This window comes from Ctenopharyngodon idella, chromosome 5, assembly GCF_019924925.1.
Source record: "Ctenopharyngodon idella isolate HZGC_01 chromosome 5, HZGC01, whole genome shotgun sequence".
Lineage (NCBI taxonomy): Eukaryota > Metazoa > Chordata > Actinopteri > Cypriniformes > Xenocyprididae > Ctenopharyngodon > Ctenopharyngodon idella.
Genome location: NC_067224.1, coordinates 22305381 through 22328951, shown reverse-complemented (window position 1 = coordinate 22328951; position 23571 = coordinate 22305381). Strand labels below are relative to the sequence as shown.

The window sequence follows — 23571 nt, the reverse complement described above, 5'->3', positions numbered from 1 at the left end:
GCTTTACTCACCCTCAAGCCATCCTAGGTGTATATGACTTTCTTCTTTCTGATGAACACAATCGGAGAAATATTAATAAATATCCTGACGCATCAGAGCTTTATAATGGCAGTAAGTGTTACCAAACGAGTATGAGCTGAAGAAAGTGTCTCCATCCACATCCATCCATCATAAACATATTCCACACGGCTCCAGAGGGGTAATAGAGGCCTTCTGAAATTAAGCGATGCCTTTGTGTAAAAAAAAAAAAAAAAATCCATATTTAGCAAGTTATGAAGTAAAATATCTAGCTTCTGCCAGACTGCCTTTGGTATTCTACTTACGAAGAAAGTGTAAAACTCTAGCAGTTCAAAAAGCTTACGCTACGTCCTACACCTTCCCTATTCAATTTACAAAACTGACGCAACGCCAGTTCCGTTTTTTTGTAATAGCTAGATATTTTACTTCATAACTTGTTAAATATGAATAATTTTTTACACAAACGCATTGCTTCGCTACAGAAGGCCTTTATTAACCCCCCAGAGCCGTGTGGAATATGTTTATGATAGATGGATGTGGATGGAGACACTTTCTTCAGCTCATACTCGTTTGGTAACGCTTACTGCCATTATAAAGCTCTAATGCATCAGAATATTTATTAATATTTCTCCGATTGTGTTCATCAGACAGAAGAAAGTCATATACACCTAGGATGGCTTGAGGGTGAGTAAAGCCTGGGCTCATTTTCATTTGAAAGTGAACTAATCCTTTAAAATCACAAAAATTTTAATTTAAAATGTACAATTGACAGAAACAGCTCATGCCTTTTCTTTTGCATTTAAATCTTTATACAAGAAATCTTGTTGGTCATAAAGAACAGTTTTTCCACCTCCATTAAGAGACAAGTGCCATCCATTATGTCGCCTTGTTTATCTAAATGTGAGGTAAGGTGTAGTTTTCCTTGCTTTACACTGGGCAAAAGCCATGTGTTGACTGTGAACCACAGTAGGGCTGCAACAAACAATTATTTTGATAATCGATTAATCTAACGATTATTAGAATGATTAATCGACTAATCGTTGATTATTACACTGGTTAATCAGTATGCTTTGTTCGATTATTCCACTTTAGAATTAGTTAAAATATTTAGTTATACTTTAATAAATAAAACAAGGAAATCACTTCAGCTTTTGAAAGTGTTTTTAATGAATTTTGAGCCGACTTTATACACCTTCAGGTTTCCTTTCCTCCTCAGAAGTCATTAATAGTCCAACTGTTACAATGACTGGTACTGTGTTTTTATAAAATGTGGGAATTGTAGTAATAACTTTTTAATAAGAGTAAAAATATGAATATGTAATAGTGCATTTAAAAAAAATAATAATAAAAAAAAAGCTCCTCTCTAGATTTCTTTCCTCCTTTTTAGAATTTATGGTCATTGAATGGCTTTCCCGAGGTAAATGTAACATGTTGTGACATACTTGTTTGCAAGCTGTTTTATTGACGTCTTTCTGCGGTTGAAACTCTGATTAAGTAATTACATTAGAGAAGGCTTAATTTCAGTAAGTTGTACTGTATCTTTCAACATACTTTTTGAAGTTCATTCATGTTTATTTCGTGCTGTAATAGAAAAAAAGGGGAAGAGATAATAGGATCACATGCCGCTTGACCTGAGGCGCTACAGCGATATTAAAGAGCACCAAAACCACATGTATTGTTTGAATCCCGTAGTAAAATTGACAGAATTTAAAAGCTGAGACTGTTTTATATCAAAATTAACCTGATCTGTCTCATCTGTCGGCGTGTTGTCTGTGTCTTCTTAGCTCTGCTATGTATCTTTCACTGCGTGAGAAAATGGACTTGTGGCATGAGAACAGTTTGAATGAGAGTTGGTGGCCCTGCATGACAGCATTTTTTTGTAGTTATACTAAACGTTATGTTCGTTGTGTTTTATGCTATGTTAAACTCCCACATTTTACGGGGTTCGACATCGTTTGCACTATGCACTCCGAAGCGCCATGTCTTCTTCTATTGGATTGGATCCGGGAGGGCTGCATTACAGTATTGCGCTACAGTGCCCCACTGGTCAAATCACGTTATTGCAGGCCCTTCAAATAGGTCATATGAGATCAAAAGACTATTCGACAACAAAAATATTTGTCGACAGTTTTTTTATTGTCGACGTTGTCGATAACGTCGACTAATCGTTTTAGCCCTAAAACACAGTAGAGTTTGAATTATATGCATTTATGGTGAAATTACAAAATTTTTGTGTCAATCCATGTTTATTTTAATGCAAACAATGCATTGTCATTTTAATTCAGTGCGTGCAGCACAGCAAAAATAGACATTTGCTGCACTGCTGCATACGCACCGCTCCTGGAACGCATTGCCAGACCGCATCTATGTGCAGTGTGAATGCTCTAAACTGTTAACATGGGCATGGAAAACATATGCACCGCAAACGGAGTATGTCTGAAACTGGCGTAAACGCCACCCCCAGTACCTTGGGTAACTCAACATTGCTGTGAGTATATCAAGGCCTTTAAAGGACCAGAATCATAAAAAAAAAAAAAAAAAAGAGAACTGTTAAGCCCCGGGTATACTTCGGCTGTCCGCGTTCGTGCACCGTCCGCATGATGTCATTTTCGTCATGCGGAGGGCTCGCGGCAACAGCACATGCGCAAGCAGGACAGAAGAGTTCACTATAGGTGGCAATACGCACAGTACTGAGCACAATGTGAAGTCGTTGAAGAAGAGTGTGTAAAGAGCAATTCAAAAACAAGAGTAAACTCAGAAGCATGCTTTCTCCATCGTTTTTGATTCCTGTTCTCTTGGTGTATCTTCTGAACTATGTTGCAATGGTGGATGCACTATTTTTCTTTTCCAATCCTGCCCAGCGAATGTCCGGTTGATGACACGATGTCTGGTACAAGAATAGAAAAAAATTGTACTGCGCATGTGTCGAATTCGGTCATCCGCGCGCATCCTTGGTTTAGTATACTTTTAAAGATGCGCTGACGCGACTGAGCACGAGACGTGTCCGGGCGCGGAAAGTGAAGTATACCCGGGGCTTTACATTTCTTACAAATTCTATCCCTAATTGAAAAGAAAGGAATCAATTAATCAGTCAAAGGATAAATGAATGAATCTATGAAACAATGCACGGACCACTGCATGAATTAATGAACCAATAGATGAATCCATAAAAGAATCTATGAATGAATGTATAATATCTATAATCCATCCATCCAAATCTACAACAGTTTATTTGAAAAATTACAGACTAGACAAAAGGAAAACATGACACCTCCATTTAAACATAAAATATCACTAAAATCTGAATATAATTTGGATCATTTTACTGAACTCACTTGTCAATATCATTATCATCAGCCAAGACCATGAGGCTGAAACACAAGGTAACATCAAAAATGCAGCAGTCAGCGGGTGGCCTGTCTAGTCACTGGCCTATTTGGTCAAGAGAGCTCTAACAGCTGTTATTAAAATATTTCTCTTACACACACACACACACACACACACATGATGCTGCATGGTCATAATTGCAGTGACCTTTCTTTAACAAGACCTCAGAATTTTAGCAGCATACACACACACACACACACACACACACACACAAAGAGAGACAGACACACACACACAGACACAGACAGACACACACACACACACACACAGACACACACACCCACACACACACACGCACGCACAGACACACGCACTCACACAGACACACACAGACAGACACCACAGTAATGATAAAGAGCGAGATAATGAAACAGAATGTGAGAACATGTTACATTATCAACTTCCTCTTGCAGAGTCTTGTGGGCTGTTTGCACTTTTACTGTTTGTTTGCTTTGTACTTTCATGCCCTTTTGTATGTCAGTGTCTGTTGTGTTGTGATATGCAGCTCTCACTTAATTTTTTTTGCAGCAGGGACTGAAAAACAGTGGTTTCCTCTGTGGCATTTTACAGCTGTCTGGATACAGATGACAAACATGTTCAGTTTGGCAGAAATCAACATCATCAAATACACCATTATTCTCAGATGTACCAGAGTGCCATTTTTACTTAAGGTTAGTCTAGCCAGACCACTGAGACCTCATCAGACCAATGTGACTGAACAAATATCGACCCAACAGGTCAAGATCCAAATGAGATCTCATCCACACAAGCTTGCATGTCAATCTTTCTGTTTGACTTCATTTTTCCCCAAGTACTAATCCCTGACAGCAGCACAGATGCTGTATTTGTCCCTGTGCAAACTCAATGTCAAATCAAACAGAACAGTAGTTAATAATATTTATATACAATATTATATATAACACTTTACAGCATTTATATAATATTATAGAGACATACACCACTATTCAAAAGTTTAGGGTCAGTAAGATTTTTTGAATGTTTTTGAAGTCTCTTACGCTAAAAAAATGCTGGATGAAAAAGCCAAGATGTGCATAAATTCTAAAAATGCACATTAAAAAGCTTATGCGCTTATTTGAGGGGGATACATGTTTTATCCGATAAGAAGACATGCGCATAAATAATGGAAACGCATTTACAGAATAAATCCCTCGATGCGCAACAAAAAATTCATGTGACTTTGCCTCAACAACAGCGGATGTGACTGGATAACTGGACTAACAAGCAGACTAATTTCATTGCACAACATCTCAAACGTTGGTTTGATCATTCTGAAATGCCTGAGCCAAAGTTTGTCATCAGAATGATTTGATATAATGATCTCCCAGAAGTGTCTCACGTGACTGCGTTCCCAAACACCAGGTATCCGCCACTGAATGCAAGATAAAATGACAGCGTTTATTGCATTTCGTCTGCGCACTCTGAGACGCAAGTCATTTATGATGTAGAAAAAAAGAGCCACAGTGGCTTCCCCAATAGCAGCAACTTCCAGTTTTATTACAGATACTTTTCGCCAATTTCCCAGGAAGTGACGATTTTGATCTCTTGAAAACATTGGGTGGAAACGCTGCATTATTCGAAAATGTTTTATGTGACATTCGAATTTTGCGCTTAAGTTAAATTCACAACTTTGAACGGAAACATAGCTAGTGTCACATGATCCTTCAGAAATTATTGTAAAATACTGATTTGGTGCTCAAAAAACATTTCTTATTATCATTAACATTAAAAACAGGTACTGAAAACAGCTAACATCCTTGCTAAGTTTAAAAAAAAAAAAAAAAAAAAAAAACTTACTGACCCCAAACTTTTGAACAGTAATGTATTTATTATATATAATAATTATACGTGTATTATTAATATCCTTTGTTAGGTTTACATTGTAAAGCTATTAAAAACAATTATTGATGTCATTTAGTCATTTATTTGCACATTATATTTTAATTTTATTTAATACATTTTACTGTAAGAAAGACAATGAAACATTTGATTTTACTTCTTTCTTAATATATATTTTCATTATTGGACATTTTCAGCATTAAACTGCAATTTACTATCAAATTTATGTTGCTTTGTTGTAATTTTTAAATTATTCAAAATAAGTAGCACAAACATATATATATATATATAAAATAAAAAAACAGAGAGACTTGCAGAAAACATTAATTTCACCTGCCCTATAACACTCAACATTAATCTCATCTAATAACTCCGAGGCACCAAGGAAGTAGCTAATGCATCAAGCTTGACAACATTAGGACCCCATAAGGTATTGTATCTCTCTTACTGTCTGGAATGGATGTAACAAAGTCAGTGCAAGTAAACAGCCACACATAGCCAATAAATATATTAAAAAAAACTATCAATCCAGCCTTTTCTCTCTCTTTATTTCTGTAATAGGATAAAAGAAGACCTGTAGATATGGAAGTATGAACTTTCCATGTACTTTTTTATGTTGCAACACTGGATTTCCATGCTTGCTTCCTCTCAGCTGACATTCTATGTTACTACTGTATCATGACATGATCATCCACAGGCTCAAACCATAAAGCCACACCAGCACATGACATGCTCACTGCCTGCATTCAAAAGGGTCATGTCATATATGCATATGCACAGTACAATGAAGCTTTTCAAAGTTATCGAATGAAGGTCCACAAATTCTCAGTACAACATGAGCTCAATATTTTTTTTCTCATTTCACATGCAAAGAGTGCATTTACATAGGACTCTTTAAAGACACAGCTCAAAAAAAAAAAAAGAAAAAAAAAAAAGGTCACTTCAGATCAGATTACAGTCCAATTCTCACTATTAACTTTGACTTTTTCCTCAATAAAATAAAATATTATATGAAAAAATAAAATTATATATTTTATTTATTATATATATTTTATTATACTTTTTATAGACCGATATCTATTTGTCCTAAGATTGTGAGCCAAATGCTTGCGCCAAGTTTTAATGAGTTATACACAAAAAAAAAAAGTTGTCCCTGAGAGGTAATATAATGTCTGACACTTCCCATATTCTATAAGACGAATATTAACTTTTGCCATCAAACAGAAGACTTAGAGTATCATATGCCAGAATGAACAGATTGCAGAAATCTTTTATTCATTATTCGGTAAAAGTTATAAACCAGAATTGGGGGTCTAAGTAGGCCTCAGGATTCTGAAGAATGGAAGGGACTTAATCAATGCATGGCAGCTGGATCTGTATTAACATGCTTATTTGTTTTTTATATCAAGTAGTGTCTATTGCAGGGCTGGAAAAGTAATCGAAACCGAAATTCGGAACTTCTAACCAACGTAATTTTTCCATGTTTTTTTTTTTTTAAATCCTGTTAATACTTTCCCCTTAAAATATACTACTGCATATGTAGTCATGTGACTCCGACCCGTCCAGTCAGCGGCATGGAAGCAACACCGAGGCAAACTCACAGACCGAGTCAACACACACAGACAGCGCACGATACCTAAAGTGAGATCACTTTCGCTTGCATCCTCACAAAAATTTGTCAATTGTATGTGTTGCAACACTGCATTGGCTTCCTGTTAAACATCGTATAGATTTTAAAATCTTGCTAATTACTTACAAAGCACTAAATGGTTTAGCTCCCCAGTACCTGAGCGAGCTCCTAATTCATTATAGTCCTTCACGTCTATTGAGATCTCAGAATTCAGGCCAGCTGATAATACCTAGAATATCAAAATCAACTGCAGGTGGTAGATCCTTCTCCTATTTGGCACCTAAACTCTGGAACAATCTTCCTAGCATTGTTCGGGAAGCAGACACACTCTGTCAGTTTAAATTTAGACTAAAAACGCATCTCTTTAACCTGGCATACACATAACACATTACCAATTTATATTTCCAAATCCGTTAAAGGATTATTAGGCTGCATAAATTAGGTCAGCCGGAACCGGGAACACTTCCTATAACACCTGATGTACTCGTTACATCAGAAGAAGAATGGCATCTACGCTAATATTAGTCTTTCTGTTTATCCCGAGGTTCACCGTAGTCAACCGGAAATTTGTCAATTGATGTGTTTGAAGCATAGACTGTAAAAAAAAATATGGACGTAGTGTCTGTGACGTCACCCGTAGGTTTCTGAAGAGCATTTTTGAAACCTAAAGGCCTTTGCACACTGAGTCCGAAATTCGCATGCGAAATGACGGCAGCAGACAAACGGCTAGTGGTGACAGCAGCGGCAATCCACCTGTCACTCAAGTGACCGCGCCCCTAATTATGCAAACTTTAAGGCTTAATATAATTTAAACGGATTAAAAAAATAAATAAATCACCTCCCTTACAGCTGTCATGAAGGGCAAAACTAGCTATATAGACCAAAACCACAATTTGTACCAGCCTGTAAACATGTTTCTTTCTGCTGTAAAGTTGGGCATTTTAACATAGGGCTCAATGAGTTTCTGCTCTCTTTTGGAGCCTGTCCCTAGCGGCCAGTCGATGAATTGCAGTTTAAGTCACTTCCATATTGGCTTTAAGAGAAACAAAGGGAGGTTGCCACTTGGTTTAAAGGCTTGCCAGTTTGGACATTCAAGCGATTTTAAACCTTGGATGTGTATCATTCATTATATTGAGCTACTGCACTGATGCATTGTGGCACACATTAGCTCACACATCACGTGAAGATCGTGCGCACAGAGAGGAACGCTGTCCTGTGATTTATCGCTAAAGTAGCTTAGAAACTCAAAAGTTATAGCATGTATTTTTTACTTTTGAAGTAACTACTTACAACCCACAGCTTCAAAATTAATAGAGATGGTATGTCTAATTCAAGTCATGTTGGAGCACTCTGCTAAATTCAAATGTGCTTTTGCACTTTGGCTGGCAACTGAGCCAGAGACGGATGCTCTCAGTGCTTGAGATATATGAGAACTATTCCGTGTTTTCAACCACATGAGGTTTATTTTAGATTTTAGACATTTAAATACACATAAGTACAAGTAAAACAATTCATTGTAGTTTGTAGTTTGTGTGAGGTCTATGGAAGCGCCAATAACAATCCATTCAAATATAAATTGACGAGGTGTTTTATTCATATCAGATACACTTTGTGTAAGTAATGAGTAAACTATAAAGTTTACTCTATTCTTCTAACACATCACCGGCCACTTACTTTCATGTATTTTGGGAGAAGTGAATGAATTGATGTGTTGTAAATCAGACCCAATTCTTTAAACTGCGGAGCAAACTAACATGGCGGCGCCCATCATGCATTATAGATCAACTAACATGATCATCATAAAGTTTTTTCAACAACAAAACACATTCACTTACATGTATTTGAGAATCGGAATTTCAGGTAGTTGATGACATAGCCAACAATTTTGTGAATATTTTGAATAAAAAAGGAAAATGAAATAAAAGCGATACATCTGCCTGCCATACAGCTCTATTGTGGCTGCGGTGTCACGTGACAAGCATGACGCGTCACTATGGAAATAATACTTTAATAAAATAATAACACCCATGGCAATGATACTTTTGTTAGTAATGTTATCTTTTAAAATTATGCTTGTTGGAAACAATGTTCAGATTAAAATATTTAGCAAATATCAAGATTTTAGTCACTGTCAATCTTTACATTAATGCAAAACCAGCATATACAAATTAAGAGAACTATTCATCAACATGCAAGGTCATTATGATTAATATATAAAAAAGGGTGCAACCAAACTGTAAGTTGGTGTGACCAGTGGGAAGAATGAGTCTAAAGCCCTGTATGTACAAACCTTGTCAGTGAAGGCAAAAAAAACAAAAAAAACAGTCACAATTAATAATCATTCAATAATCATAATTGAGTTAAAATGTTCAATTAATTGAGATTTTGATTTTAGGTCATATCATCGAGCTATTGTCGCATCTTATTATTTGATGTGGATGTGTATTGATGTGAATTAATGCGAGACAGTAAACAACGCTGTGGGATGAGAGACAATTTTTGGAAGAAATTCCAGCAATAAAGTTAAACTGAATGAATATGATGCTTTAGCCTTTAAGTCATCAGAAACATGATCCTCACATGCTCATCATCATAAGCTCATCAAACAAATCACATGAAAGAGGAAATGCAAATTCTCTGTAAAAGCAGTTGACCTTTGAAACTCCTCAGTTTAATGTCCAAAATCCCTTCCAAAATGACAAACACACCCCTGTCTTCTGAGGAAAACAATTCAACATGATAAAAGTCCACTGGCACAAGGCAACTATTTCTAAAGACAGGAGGTGCACTTCCAAAATGGGTTAATTGCAGCAACTGGAAAACTCATTAAGATAATCAAAGTCTCTATGGAAATTGGAAACTAGCACTGTCATGTTTGTAATGAGATCAGCAGAAAGTGGCCTCATAAATCAAAAAATAAAAATGTAGGGATTGTTATAAGACCAAACATGAGAACACACAGATATGTCAGTTATGTTAATTGAAGGCAATTTCAGATTCTCTCACATTTTTTCTTTTTCCAGATAAAAGCTTTGTGTGCAACCAAAGTAGTTATTAGCAGCGCTACTTTAATGTATATTTATGCACAGACAGTAACTATGTCTCAAAACCTACTGAGGTACCAACCTAAACCGCACTTCTGAGCATCACATGCACATACAGCAGCTATCTATCTAGGGAGGAAGCTCATTATGTACCTACCGAGACACATCCAGTATAAACTCAAGGAGAGTGGTGTACTGTAAACTGATCTCTCACTGCCTCACTCACACCTAGCTCTCTATACATGCATTTTCCACAGTCGCGTGCGTGCGGTTGTTGGTCTTTTAACAAATGAATAGATCTTTTATTTCAGCTGCTTGCAAAAACGTGGCAGCGCGTGCACACCCAAGTAGACGTTTTATAGCTGATAAAGAGACTTAATGAACTTTGTATTAGCCGGCTGTCTAAAAAAAAAAGGAAATAAAATTCTAACACCACCTAAGGAGATTCCTTACACAGAAGTAATCAATCTTTACTAACCATGCTGTTGGCAGAAACCATGGTTACCACGGTAAATTTCAGAGGGTTCAGCAATTCATGAAGGAAAACCTCAAGGGTTCGTTTCATTATTGCAACAAAGCCAGTGATACACAAATATTTCATTACTTATTTTATGATTTAACAAACATATATAATTTGTTAATTTGTATAATTTGTTAAAACACTAATAATCGTATAAAGCATACTTAGACAGACTTTTGAGCCCTGCTGGAAGGTTATAATAGACTGACTCGTTGCCGTCTCACCCAAAAAACAATCGTTTCTCTGCATAACTTACCCGCTATCTGCCGCTGTTTCGCCTTCCTCCGTAGTAAAGTCAGGGCTCTGTATGTAGATTGTCTGAACTGTGAAGTTAGAGATCGCGTCTGTTGGCCATTGCAGCTTTTATCCATTTCCAAACTTCTTCGCTAACTCTCTCCTGACTTCTGAACCCAACTTCTAACCCTGGACTACTTCTTTTTGAGACTCTTGATGCGTTCGAGGTCTTAATTCTGAGACGGAGCGGTGGTTATTCATGCTGCTGCCTCATTATGTTAGCGCTATCGTTTCATTTCTTTAAAAAACTCTAATTAAAAGGAGTTTCCGTGGACGCTGCCGTGTAACCATTCAAACCGCTAAGCATCACGGGACATGAAGTCTCTTTACGTGTGCGTCTTTTGACTGTAGCTTACTGTACTGGTAGTTTCCGTTATGACGCCTAGCGGACTTTTTTTAACAGCCCTGAGCTGTTCGATGTTTATTATAGGTCTTTTTTATGTTTCGTCATGCAAAGGGCACGTTAAATGCACACAGGTCAAGTTCATTACTTTTAAACATAAATTTAATAATTTAGCCTTCATAAACATTTTAACAAGGCTATGGACAAAATAATCTAATAGTCGTCTAATATAAACTTTTTGTAACAACGAATTAATAAATAATACAGTATTAAATAACCCGGCCTGATGCCTAGAGGCTCCTGGTACTTCTGCCATTGTGGACTGATAGCTACTTTTTCCTGACTTTGATCTGAATGACAGTGTAAATATACAGAGTAAATATCTCACACTTATGGTATAGTGCTTGTATGTGACTCAGTAAAGATCTAATCTGAAGATCAATGGGAAGAACATTTCTAAAGTTTGTTCACATGCCAGAGATTGAACAGTGACGAGATGAAGCAATCACATTGAGTGAATAACCATTAAAGACACTTACAGTAGGCTATTTAAAACAAAACAAAACAAGGTATCACCCATGTGGACTAAAGCTTGTCTGTGTGTGTAATTTACACCAAAAACCACCACACACATTAGTTTGTTTGATGAGCTTATTCATTTGCATAGTCTATGGGGACCCTTGCAAACTATGAACTATGAACATTCATAAAATACTGATTAGAGTCAAATAAAACATAATAATAATGTCCCAACAGAAACTGGACACGGTGTGCCCTAAAATATGTCATATTTGTTAGTCTGATTATTTTTAAACTAGAACAAGAAAAGACTTCTAGTCTTATTTTAATGTTCCTGTAAAGATCAGCAGGTAATCATCCACATAAAACATATAAATGTACATATAAATATAAAACTATAACTTTGTTTTTATAGATTCAAGCACTTCCAGAGAGTGGCTCCAAAAATGGCCCACATAAGGAACCCTCGTGCCTCACAGTCTGTGGTGAATAATTACACATTAGATATCTACCATGCCATCTGAGGTGTGTTAAAAATAGTATGATCTACTTTCTGTGTCATGTGATCCTACCATTACTTTCCTAAAATGCAACTAGGTGATATCTACAGTATGACTGCACAGAGAGGGGTCAGGGAGGGCAAGGAGAACAGCTCAAACTATAGATTATGAAATGTCATGAAAGTAGTGTTTTTTAATTAACAGTGATATAGCAGAGAGACAGTTTAATATAGAATCATTCCTTAGTAGGTCGTTTCAGGCTGAATTGTGTCCACATCACTCTAAATAATGTATCCTTGTAGTATTTTTCTAGGTGCTCTAGCAGCTGCCATAGTAATGTGGTTAGTAGTAAAGCCATTCAGCTATAATAGAATCTCACGTTCTTACCTGAGCGCTGGACACGACAGCAGGTCAGCTTCTGAAACGTCAGGAAAAATGTTTCAATCATATTTCATGAAGTCTAACAACAAGATCTGTGTCTGGTTTTCTCTGGGCACTCTCACTTTGTGCTTCAGCATCTCCTTGATAAAATAAACCCTCAACAAGGATGCCTGAAATACATTTTTTATACTGTAAGGCTATACAGACTTTTAGACTAAATTCAATGTCAATTAGCTTTATATGGCTTATATATAGGGTTGGCAAGATTTTTTATTTTTTTTTTAATTTAATGTTTTTTTAAGCAAGGAGGCAAGTGATCAAAAATGACTGAGACATTTATAATGTTATAGATGGTTTCTATTTCAAATCAATGCTGTTTTGAACTTTCTTATATAATTCAGAAAAACATGCATCACAGTTTTTACAAAAATATTAAGCAACACAACTGTTGTCAACATTGATAATAATTAGTAATGTTTCTTGAGCAGCAAATCAGTGTACTAGAATGATTCTGAAGGATCATGTGACACTGAAGACTGGAGCTTTTCCATCACAGGAATAAATTACATTTTAAAATATATTATAGAAAGCAACATATTTCTTGAATAATCTTACTGTATGTGTATAGACACATACAATAGTACAAATATTTAGTACAGAATATTTATTTTAACTCTGACATTCTGCCCAACATTTCACTTTGTGTTTTACACAAGGAAGAATATTGTGTAAATGATGACAAAATGTATTTTTTGTGTGAACTATTAAGATTAATTTTGTAATTTTCTGTTATCCTTAAATTAAGGAAATTGTTAGAGTAGCAGTTTATTGAGTGTGCCTCTGAATCAAAGTGTGTTTCTCCAGTAATTTCAGTTGAACAGACATTCCACTGTATCCTAAGTCTGCAACGGAAAAAAAAGTAAATATATCAGGATCTTTCACTTAGGAACGTTGTGATGTCATGGGTTTTGCAGTGTAGCCTATTGGCTGAGCAATGCGGAAAGGCTGAAAGGGTGCTTTTAAAAAGACGTTGCCCTGGTAACAGAGTTTTGGCCGGCTCTCACTATGGGCAGCCAGTGAGTGAGTCCAATGCAGCAAATGATAATTTCCTACGCCCACTGCATCAGCCCAAACACTTACTTACACATGACTTCTAACAACTATTCACATAGTATATGATACAAAACATTCCTTTTCAAAAATGAAAATGTTTACCCTTGACTGACATTTGAAAGTTGTTTCCATTACACAGAAAGTACTGTGATGGTACTATGATAGTCTATATGATATTCATATGGCATGTCCAAAAATGTCTAAAAACATGGCAACACCATGGTAACTTTTGATACTTTTTGTTAGTGCTCAGTGTCTATGACACAGAGCTGTTTCAATTCTTAGATAGAATCACTTTGTGTTTTATGTATCTCTCTCTCTCTCTCTGTCTTACCTTAGCCTGGTTGATGAGTGCTCTAAGACAGTTGACAAAAGCCATGTTCACAGGTAGCCACACTGAGGGTCAGGTACAAAAGGTCAAGGGTGAACAGCCATGAAGGTTGCTGTGTGAGTCTGCAGATTAACGGCTCTCTGAGAGTCTGATGGTCCGGAGCTCAGAGGTTTGAAGAGGCAGATAGGGAGGGGCTACAAGGCCATATTTCAGCTGGCCAAGAGGAGAGATTCTCTGCATACCACTGTAGCTAGCGCTAAATGCTAACACACAGCGGGAAAAGCATAGAAGCCCAGCCGGATCTGCTGTCAGAACAGAGACCTCACAGGGAACAGCACACCGTAGCAAACTTTAAAGGGATCACACTGTCATTCCAGTGTTCTATTATTTTCTTTCTTCAGTGACATACAAAAAGTGATGCTAGCCAGAATTAGCCACTCTTATATTACACCATTTTTAATTAATCACAATGAAGGAGATTTGTGAGCTTAAATTTAAGTCTCTTCACACAGAGCTATTATATAACTTCTGAAGACTTGGAATATAGTTATGGACCACTTTTATTGTGTTTTTTGTTGGTTCTAGCAATGACAACATTTTCATTTTTGGGTGAACACAGAATACAGAACACTGAAAGTAAACAACTTTAGCAGTCATTGCACACTTCAAAATATATTCAAATTCAGTTAGCTTTATTCAAAGTCCCTTCTAAGGAAAGTTTGTTCACTTGGCGGCCATATTTGCAATGCCACCGGGCAGATATTTCGGGCATCCAAGACCAAGTCCTATATGTTTGAATGGGGGAATGCTGAAATTTAAAAAAAAAACTACTTGGCGAACTCACCATTAAATAACATATTTCAAATCAATAACAAAATCTGACATGAACTGCCCCATAAATGTTGTTTCTTATGCTCAAATAGCATTAAAAAAAAGTGTATTTTTCAGGCTAATGCGCATGTGCAGTCCTATGCAAGTCTCAGGTTTCTATGGAAACCTGAGCCTCTAATGGCAGCTGCAGTGACGCAACGACTTTATCAATCAGCGATTGGCTCTTTTACTTAGAAGGCGGGGGATATTCCGCCGTATTGCGCATTGCAGTTTCTTCCATTCATAACTAATAGAAGTGAACCGTCTTTCTATATCTATAGTCTTTGGCTTTATTAAAGCCTTGCTGTGTATTGCAAAACCATGATTAACATCACATATTTATAGACAATTAAAAAAAAATGAACCAACAACCCTTATGAAAAAGAAGTACACTTCAAGTTAATTTTATCAAGTATACTTGAGTAATGTTCAAGTAGTATACTTTATGTAGTAAGTATACTAGTATCAATGTACAAGTAGTAAACTTGTAAGTGTACTATTTCAATACCGCTAGTATTAAAATAGTAAACTACTGTTATACTTATAAGTTCAACTGTAGTACAGATGCAGTACAAATGAGAACCATAGCTGTGAACTAGTTGTGTACTTAAAGTTTACTACTGTTACACTTATAGTACACTTAAATTTATACTCCAATTGAAGTATACGTTTAAGTGTACTATAAGTGTAACAGTAGTAAACTTTAAGTACACAACTAGTTCACAGCTATGGTTCTCATTTGTACTGCATCTGTACTACAGTTGAACTTATAAGTATAACAGTAGTTTACTATTTTAATACTAGTAGTACATTTTTAGTATATGAAAGTACACTTTGAAATATATTCTAAGTAAAATACTAGTTTAGTGCAAGTATACTTGCAAGTTTATTTTAAGTGAACATAACATCACACTTATAGTTTACTTTTTATATATTATTTTTGAATTTTAAGTATACTACTATGTTCCTATTTAGGTATTATTTTTTATACTTGAAATACCTTTAACTGTACTTTAACTCTTTCCACTTTGAAAACATTTTATTCTAGCTTCATGGATCCTTTTTTATCAACACTTAAATATGGGTAAGTTTAATTAAAAAAAAAAAAAAAAAAAAGGCAACATTTTAAACAAAAAGCTGAGAAAATTGCATTTTTGTCAAAGACTACGTCCGCATGGGTTTCAAAACGATGATCAAAACAGATGGAGTGGATCGAGTCCATCAACACCGCCAAAGCTTTACAGTCCTAGCTTGTCCTGGGTCGACATTTCATTCAGTAACGTTAGGCAGTTTTGATTTATATGTTGTTTAATATTTGATTATCATTTTATTTAACAATTGCGTGAGTAATTGTTTCATCGCTTGTTTCAGCTTCTTCTCCTGTATTTTGATCCGAAGATTCTGTACTTTTTCAGAAGATGCGTAACAGCGCCCCCTACCGTATAGCCTGAAAATTCAGTCAATGGCGAGGAAAGAGTGAAGTAGATTTGAAGTAAATTCCTATGTACACTACCAGTAGACTAGCCTACATAAAAATCCAGATACTCAGAATTAGGAATATATCTGTTTTCTTTATAAATCAATATTTTCAAACAATGTACGTTTATAAGACAGTATGTAAAACTATGTGAAAAAAGTATTTAATAGGCTACTAAATCAAAAGATTAAACACAACTACAACCCAAGTATACTTAGAATACTTAATTATACTTCTAAGTATATCTCGATCAAAAGACTAGGACAAATATACTCAGACTTTTCTGTCAGTATACTTAAGTGCAATTTTAATATTTCCCAGAAGTACATAAAGTATATTTCTGAGAAGTATATAAAATGTAGACTGAAAGTACATCAGTCTAATATCTTATTTTTAGTTTAAAAGAAGTATATTAACAGTACACTTGAAAAAACTTATTTTTCGTAAGGGAATATTTGACCTACAGTATTTACTTGATGTATGTTAACATTTAAATAATTCAACAAAACATTTGCATGTTCATGGTTTTTTGATGTTGGTTGGTGGTATTATGACATGCAGATAAGCCAATTAAATGTTTAATTTTTTTAGTAGGGGTTTTGTTTTGACTGTTTTTAATCTTAAATCAATTTTATCTTATTTTGTTTAATTTTCACATTTTTATAAACTCACAAACCAAAGTTTAGGAATCCCTTCTCTAAACGATTGCCATATATGATCACTGACTGGTGTAACACCTACTGTAAATCACAATACAGAATGAACATATAATGTATTTGGGCACATGATAACTTCAACAGTTTAAATAATAGTAAATTAAGCCAGTGTTTCTGTTCCCGGATGCCCGTCTATACTGCCCTCCTTCAACTGTTTAGTTCATTAGTAGAGGCTCCAAGATGTCAAATGGGTGTATCAGATAAGAGAGACATCAAAAACGTGCATTGTTGGGAGACACATTTGGTTGGGAGACACTGCCTTTTACCACAAATGAGGTTGTGAAAAAAACAAACTTAAGTGCCTGAGATGGCATGAACACAAAATCACCTTAAAACCAAAAAAACAATGACACACTAAAACATGAAAGATTTGACACCTCAGCTCGGTTTCTGACTATTATATTAGACCCCTGCAGGCAAACAGACACACATCTGTTTAGTCATCAGTAGCTCTCTTGAGAACTCACACCCACTCTAGTTATGTATCAAAAACACAGAAAACAAAAACGAACAGTGTTTTCAATCTCCCACTCGAGCATGCCAGAGATCACACACACACAGACACTCCTTTACACAGGCCTACACATTCAATATAGGAATGTGTCCCTGAGTCCCATGAGCACCTCTGTCAGCAGATTTCCCTCTAACTCATTCGAGATAGTTTTAATTCATTGAGAAGTTCTGCATCTCATAATCTACATTCTGCTCATTAAAGTCATTTGGACTTTATTCTCTATTTATCACCTCACAGACATTACCAGTAGAATTAATTTCCAAAATTTCACTCATTGCATAGAGAAACTCCCTACAGCAACCTGGTGTAAAGTGCTTTCCTCAAAACAACGGTGTTGGCTCATGCCTGGCTTTTCATGGGGGATTAAACCAGAGACCTCAATATTAAAATTTTCTATCACTGTGTGCAGTCAGTTTGATTTTTTCAGAGCTAATTACAGTAATAAAGATGGTAAATGCTTTTTATTGTTAATTGTTTTGACACAGGACTCTGATTAAAAACCTAGGGACAAAAACATTTCCATACAAAGTCCTATGATTTTTAATTTGTTAGTCTCACCCTGCAATATCCCATTGAAAAACAACAATGATCAACATAACAATTCTTTCATCATCATCACCATCTATGTTTCTGCCAAACTATGTTTTAGAACTAGAGAAAAGACACTGTAAATGACCTGTCAATCAATATTCACTCACTTCACTTCATTTAATTCTACCATCAGAAAGAAATGACAAATCAAATTCTTCTCAGCCAGCGCAGACTACAATATATGGTCCTTTATTATTTCTGAAACTCTCAAAATTACTTCCTGAATTAGTTTTTTTTTTTTTTTTTTTTTTAAACATTATGTAATTCAAAGGCACACTAGAAACTAAAAAATGATAATGATTCTCTCTCTTTCATTTTACATTCATTTTTTTTTTTTTTTTTAACATTTCTGGTAATGATTATGTTCTGAAAAGAAGTTTGATCAGTTCCACTCTGAGAAAAGGATGACAGTAACTGGATGAAAATATGCGAACTGTAATTGACAGAGAAGAATCATCAGAAATACCTTGCACTAAAAATAAAGGGTTGCCTTATTAGCTCTGCCTGTGAAAAACATTCAGTCGAAATATCAAATGAAACAACATACAGAATTTGAACTGAACTTAGGTAAACATAAACATTATGTATTATATTATTGATATCACAGCTGACCACTCACATGATGCAGACAACCTGCCATAACAGTTCAGCTATCTTAAGCCAATTTCTTCCTTCCAGGTTCCATCTTTTCAGAGAACATTTTTATTGCAACCAGATGCTGTTGCAAAGGTATTTTAGAGAGGTGCTGTTACCAGGACCTGTTTATGATATATGTGCTTCTGATCACTAATAGAGGCACTGAGAGCGATCTGCTGCACTCATCTCTCAAGAATGTCATTTGAACCGACTAACAGTGAGCAGAGATAGGATTCCAGGCACCAATATCTACATCAAATACAGGAATGCAGACAACAAATGTTCTTTTGACATTCAGGTCACAAATGCCTCTTCTTTAGAGATGAGCTCAGTGTCTTCCTTCTCTGATGTTCTGTGATGTTATCTCCAAAGAGGAAAGATTCTAAGCTGAGAAATTCTTTTGCTTTCCTGAGCTGTCTGCGGTTCTTTTCTACTTGTGCAGTACTGACTCAAGTTATCGCAAGCTCCTCCAACATGGATTTTTATTAAGTCATGTTCCCTTACCTAGCATTACACTGTAAAAAAATGATCGTGATTTTAATGGTAAAAGACTGTAAAACTGCTACGGTGAAAAACAGTTCATTGGTTTACAGAAAGTTTCCGTACTATATTCGGTGAATAACTGTAATAGATCTAACACCGTGTCCGTGAGCAATTTGACTGTCCACACTAGACGCGACGCAAAAATGAGAAGCGATAAAATCAATCAAAAACAACAGCCAATCAGAAGAGAGTGTGGGCGGGCTTTCTCGGAAACGGCACAGCAGACACAATGAAATGGGCAAGTACATAGTAAAATTCATAAATATTACACCATTTAAACATTATTTAAAGCACATACGGAGTGACTGAACCAATCTTTGTCAGAAAATACACTTGTTTGTTCGCATTGAGTTGACAGTTTGAACGTTCTTGTGCCCATTTATTTATTTTCAAGATCTGAGGTGAATTAGCCAGTGTTGTTTTCATTACAGCTAAAAAGCCGGGAAAATCACAGAATGATATTCAAACTCACATTAAACGCTTTTGACATTAAATAAAGCACATAAACAGTGCCTGATATTATCATTGCCATACTTTATGTTGCTGTTCCAGCCGCGATGTCGCAGAGAAATAGAAACCGTTTCTAAAATAGAATATTCGCGTGTCGCCGTTGCGGCTGGTTAGGACAAAAACTCAGATTAACATGGAAAAGATACCTTTTATCGCGTGTCGCGGCATCGCGTCGTGTCTGGTTAGGACACGGTGTAACTGTACAGTAAAATACTGTTAAATTTACAGTTTTTGGAAGTGAAAAATAACAAGTCATTGTATAATTTACAGTGAAAATCCCACAATTCCCTGCGTGACAGTTCACATTTGATGTATTTTCGTGGAAATAACTGTTTCTTCTTAGTATTTCTTTGTTTTTTTTCTAATCAGTTATGTACATTAGTGTTTTATGTTACATCTAATGTTGTTAAATTAATGTTTATTGCTTTTTTAATATATTAGTATTATATTAATATTGTATTTTAGTACTATATATTAGTATTGTCCTTTTTTAGCTTGTGATGAGCTTTGATTCACCTTGTGACTCTCATCACCACTGTGTTTGGTGGTTGTCATTGTATTACAGTACAAAACAGATATTAGTACTTCAGTAGTTTGGTAAATTAACACTATATCAGCTAATGAAATACAGTTTTTTTACTGTAAATTTAAGTTAAATCTGTAAAACCTAAAATGTTGCTACCGTACTTTTATTATGATAAATTTCTGGCAACCACAGCTGCCAGGTTTTTTACCGTAAATTTAACAGAATTTTTTTACAGTGTGTAAAGTAAACAGCTATGAACCATAATTATTACAATATAAAACTTTAAATTATACAGTTTTGAACTGTAAAATAGACAATAATCTAAGTGCTGTCCCATAAAACCCAAAATGTTGCTACCGTTTTTTTTTACAGTAAATTTTACAGTAGCTTTTAAATGGTATGACAGACTTTAGTATGACATGTGTTTTGACTGGAATTGACATCTACTGTACATACGGCTGTGTAGTGTGAAAAGAACAGCAGTCCAACAATGTTGTGTAGTTTATGAGCACCATATAAAGCAGACACATAAGGCATGTCCCAAATGAGTCACTATATGTGACGTGACTTTACTGGAGTGCTGAATTGCATAGCTTGTGCAAACATCCACATCGCTATGATCAGATGCTTTCTCAAACAGGGCCGTCCCAAGCATGGTGCGGCGCCCAGTGCGAGTTAGAGAGAGTGGGGCCCCTATCTGTTTGGTCACCGCGGGGGCCCCTAAAGCGTGGGGCCAGTTGCACCACCCTAAGGATGGCCCTGTTCTTAACTATTGTTTTCTCAACTATGTAATTTTTGTTTTGTGTTTATTTTGTTATTGAAAGGAAAGCATGCAGCACATATAGAGTACTGCAGGGATGACGTGAAAACCCAGAAGACTAATTATCCAGTGGTTCCCTCAAGGTTTTTGCTATGGGTTTTCATAATGGGGTTTTTACATTTTACACCCCATTAAAAAAACCCACAGGAACATCTCAAGGGAACCACCAGCGAATTATTTTTGACATCATCCCTGCAGGACTCTATTTACATATTCATCTAAACGCCACTCATGTGGACAGCAATGGGATGTTGTGTCACTGGCACGTATTCTGAACTTCTTTTTACCCCTCAGTGAAGAATGAAAAATAACTTTGCTGTGAATATATCAGGCCTGAACTCAGGAATGAACACCAAATGAAACGTTTTGGCCTGATTTTGTTCAAAGACATCACACTCGTTCATTCTGTGATTTCGCTTGAAGTACACTATATTGCCAAAAGTTTTGGGACGCCTGCCTTTACGTGCACATGAACTTTAATGACCTCCCATTCTTAATCCGTAGGGTTTAATATGGAGTTGGCCCACCCTTTGCCGCTATAACAGCCTCAACTCTTCTGGGAAGGCTTTCCACAAGGTTTAGAAGTGTGTTTATGGGAATTTTTGACCATTCTTCTAGAAGCGCATTTGTGAGGTCAGGCAGTGATGTTGGACGAGAAGACCTGGCTCACAGTCTCCGCTCTAATTCATCCCAAAGGTGTTCTATCGGGTTGAAGTTAGGACTCTCTGCAGGCCAGTCAAGTTCCTCCACACCAAACTCGCTCATCCATGTCTTTATAGACCTTGCTTTGTGCACTGGTGCGCAGTCATGTTGGAACAGGAAGGGGCCATCCCCAAACTGTTCCCACAATGTTGGGAGCATGAAATTGTCCAAAATGTCTTGGTATGCTGAAGCATTAAGAGTTCCTTTCACTGGAACTAAGGGGCCAAGCCCAACCCCTGAAAAACAACCCCACACCATAATGCCCCCCCCCCCCCACCAAACTTTACACTTGGCACAATGCAGTCAGGCAAGTACCGTTCTCCTGGCAACCGCCAAACCCAGACTCGTCCATGGGATTGACAGACAGAGAAGCGTGATTCGTCACTCCAGAGAACACATCTCCACTGCTCTAGAGTCCAGTGGTGGCGTGCTTTACACCACTGCATCCGAAGCTTTGCATTGCACTTGGTGATGTAAGGCTTGGATGCAGCTGCTCGGCCATGGAAACCCATTCCATGAAGCTCTCTATGCACTGTTCTTGAGCTAATCTGAAGGCCACATGAAGTTTGGAGGTCTGTAGCTATTGACTCTGCAGAAAGTTGGCGACTTCTGCGCACTGTGCACCTCAGCATACACTGACCCCGCTCTGTGATTTTACGTGGCCTACCACTTCTTGGCTGCGTTTCAGTTGTTCCAAATTGCCTTCACTTTGTTATGATACCACTAACAGTTGACCGTGGAATATTTAGTAGTGAGGAAGTTTCACAAATGGACTTATTGCACAGGTGGCAACCTATCATGATACCACACTTGAATTCACTGAGCTCCTGAGAGCGACCCATTCTTTCACAAATGTTTGTAGAAGCAGTCTGCATGCCTAGGTGCTTGATTTTATACACCTGTGGCCATGGAAGTGATTGGAACACCTGAATTCAATGATTTGGAGGGGTGTCCCAATACTTTTGGCAATATAGTGTACAGTGCTCAGCGTAAATGAGTACACCCCCTTTGAAAAGTAACATTTTAAACAATAACAAAACAAAAACAATTTCCAAAATGTTGAAAAGACTAAGTTTAATATAACATCTGTTTAACTTATAACATGAAAGTAAGGTTAATAATATAACTTAGATTACACATTTTTCAGTTTTACTCAAATTAGGGTGATGCAAAAATGAGTACACCCCACAACAAAAACTACTACATCTAGTACTTTGTATGGCCTCCATGATTTTTAATGACAACACCAAGTCTTCTAGGCATGGAATGAACAAGTTGGCGACATTTTGCAACAGTGGCCTTAGATGTGTGTTTAGGATCATTGTCAAGTTGGAAAAGTGCACGACGACCAAGGGCACGGAGTGATGGTAGCATCTTCTCTTTCAGTATAGAGCAGTACATCTGTGAATTCATGATGCCATCAATGAAATGCAGCTTCCTGACACCAGCAGCACTCATGCAGCCCCACATAAGGACACTGCCACCACCATGTTTCACTGTAGGCACCATGCATTTTTCTTTCTATTCCTCATCTTTGCGACGCCATACAGTTTTGAAGCCATCAGTTCCAAAAACATTTATCTTGGTCTCATCACTCCAGAGTATAGAGTCCCAGTAGTCTTCATCTTTGTCAGCATGGGCCCAGGCAAAATCTAGGCGGGCTTTTTTGTGCCTGGGCTTTAGGAGGGGCTTCTTTCGTGGACGGCATCCATGCATGCCATTCCTCTGC

The 23571-nt window shown here is 36.6% G+C and overlaps 1 protein-coding gene across 2 annotated transcripts in view; it reads right to left on the bottom strand.

Moving 5' to 3' along the window:
• stard8 (StAR-related lipid transfer (START) domain containing 8) overlaps positions 1–14076 on the bottom strand; it is a 63452-nt gene extending 49376 nt beyond the window's left edge. The window contains exons 1-2 of one of the 2 annotated variants that reach the window (XM_051892924.1): positions 13941–14076; positions 12500–12530 (exon numbers count right to left, since the gene is read on the bottom strand). In XM_051892924.1, the coding sequence (XP_051748884.1) occupies positions 12500–12530; positions 13941–13985 (76 nt within the window). In that variant the 5' untranslated portion in view covers positions 13986–14076. Of the gene's footprint in view, positions 1–10712; positions 11092–12499; positions 12531–13940 lie in introns of those variants that run through there. The other variant, XM_051892923.1, reaches the window with a different exon arrangement.
• Positions 14077–23571: the final 9495 nt, after the last annotated feature.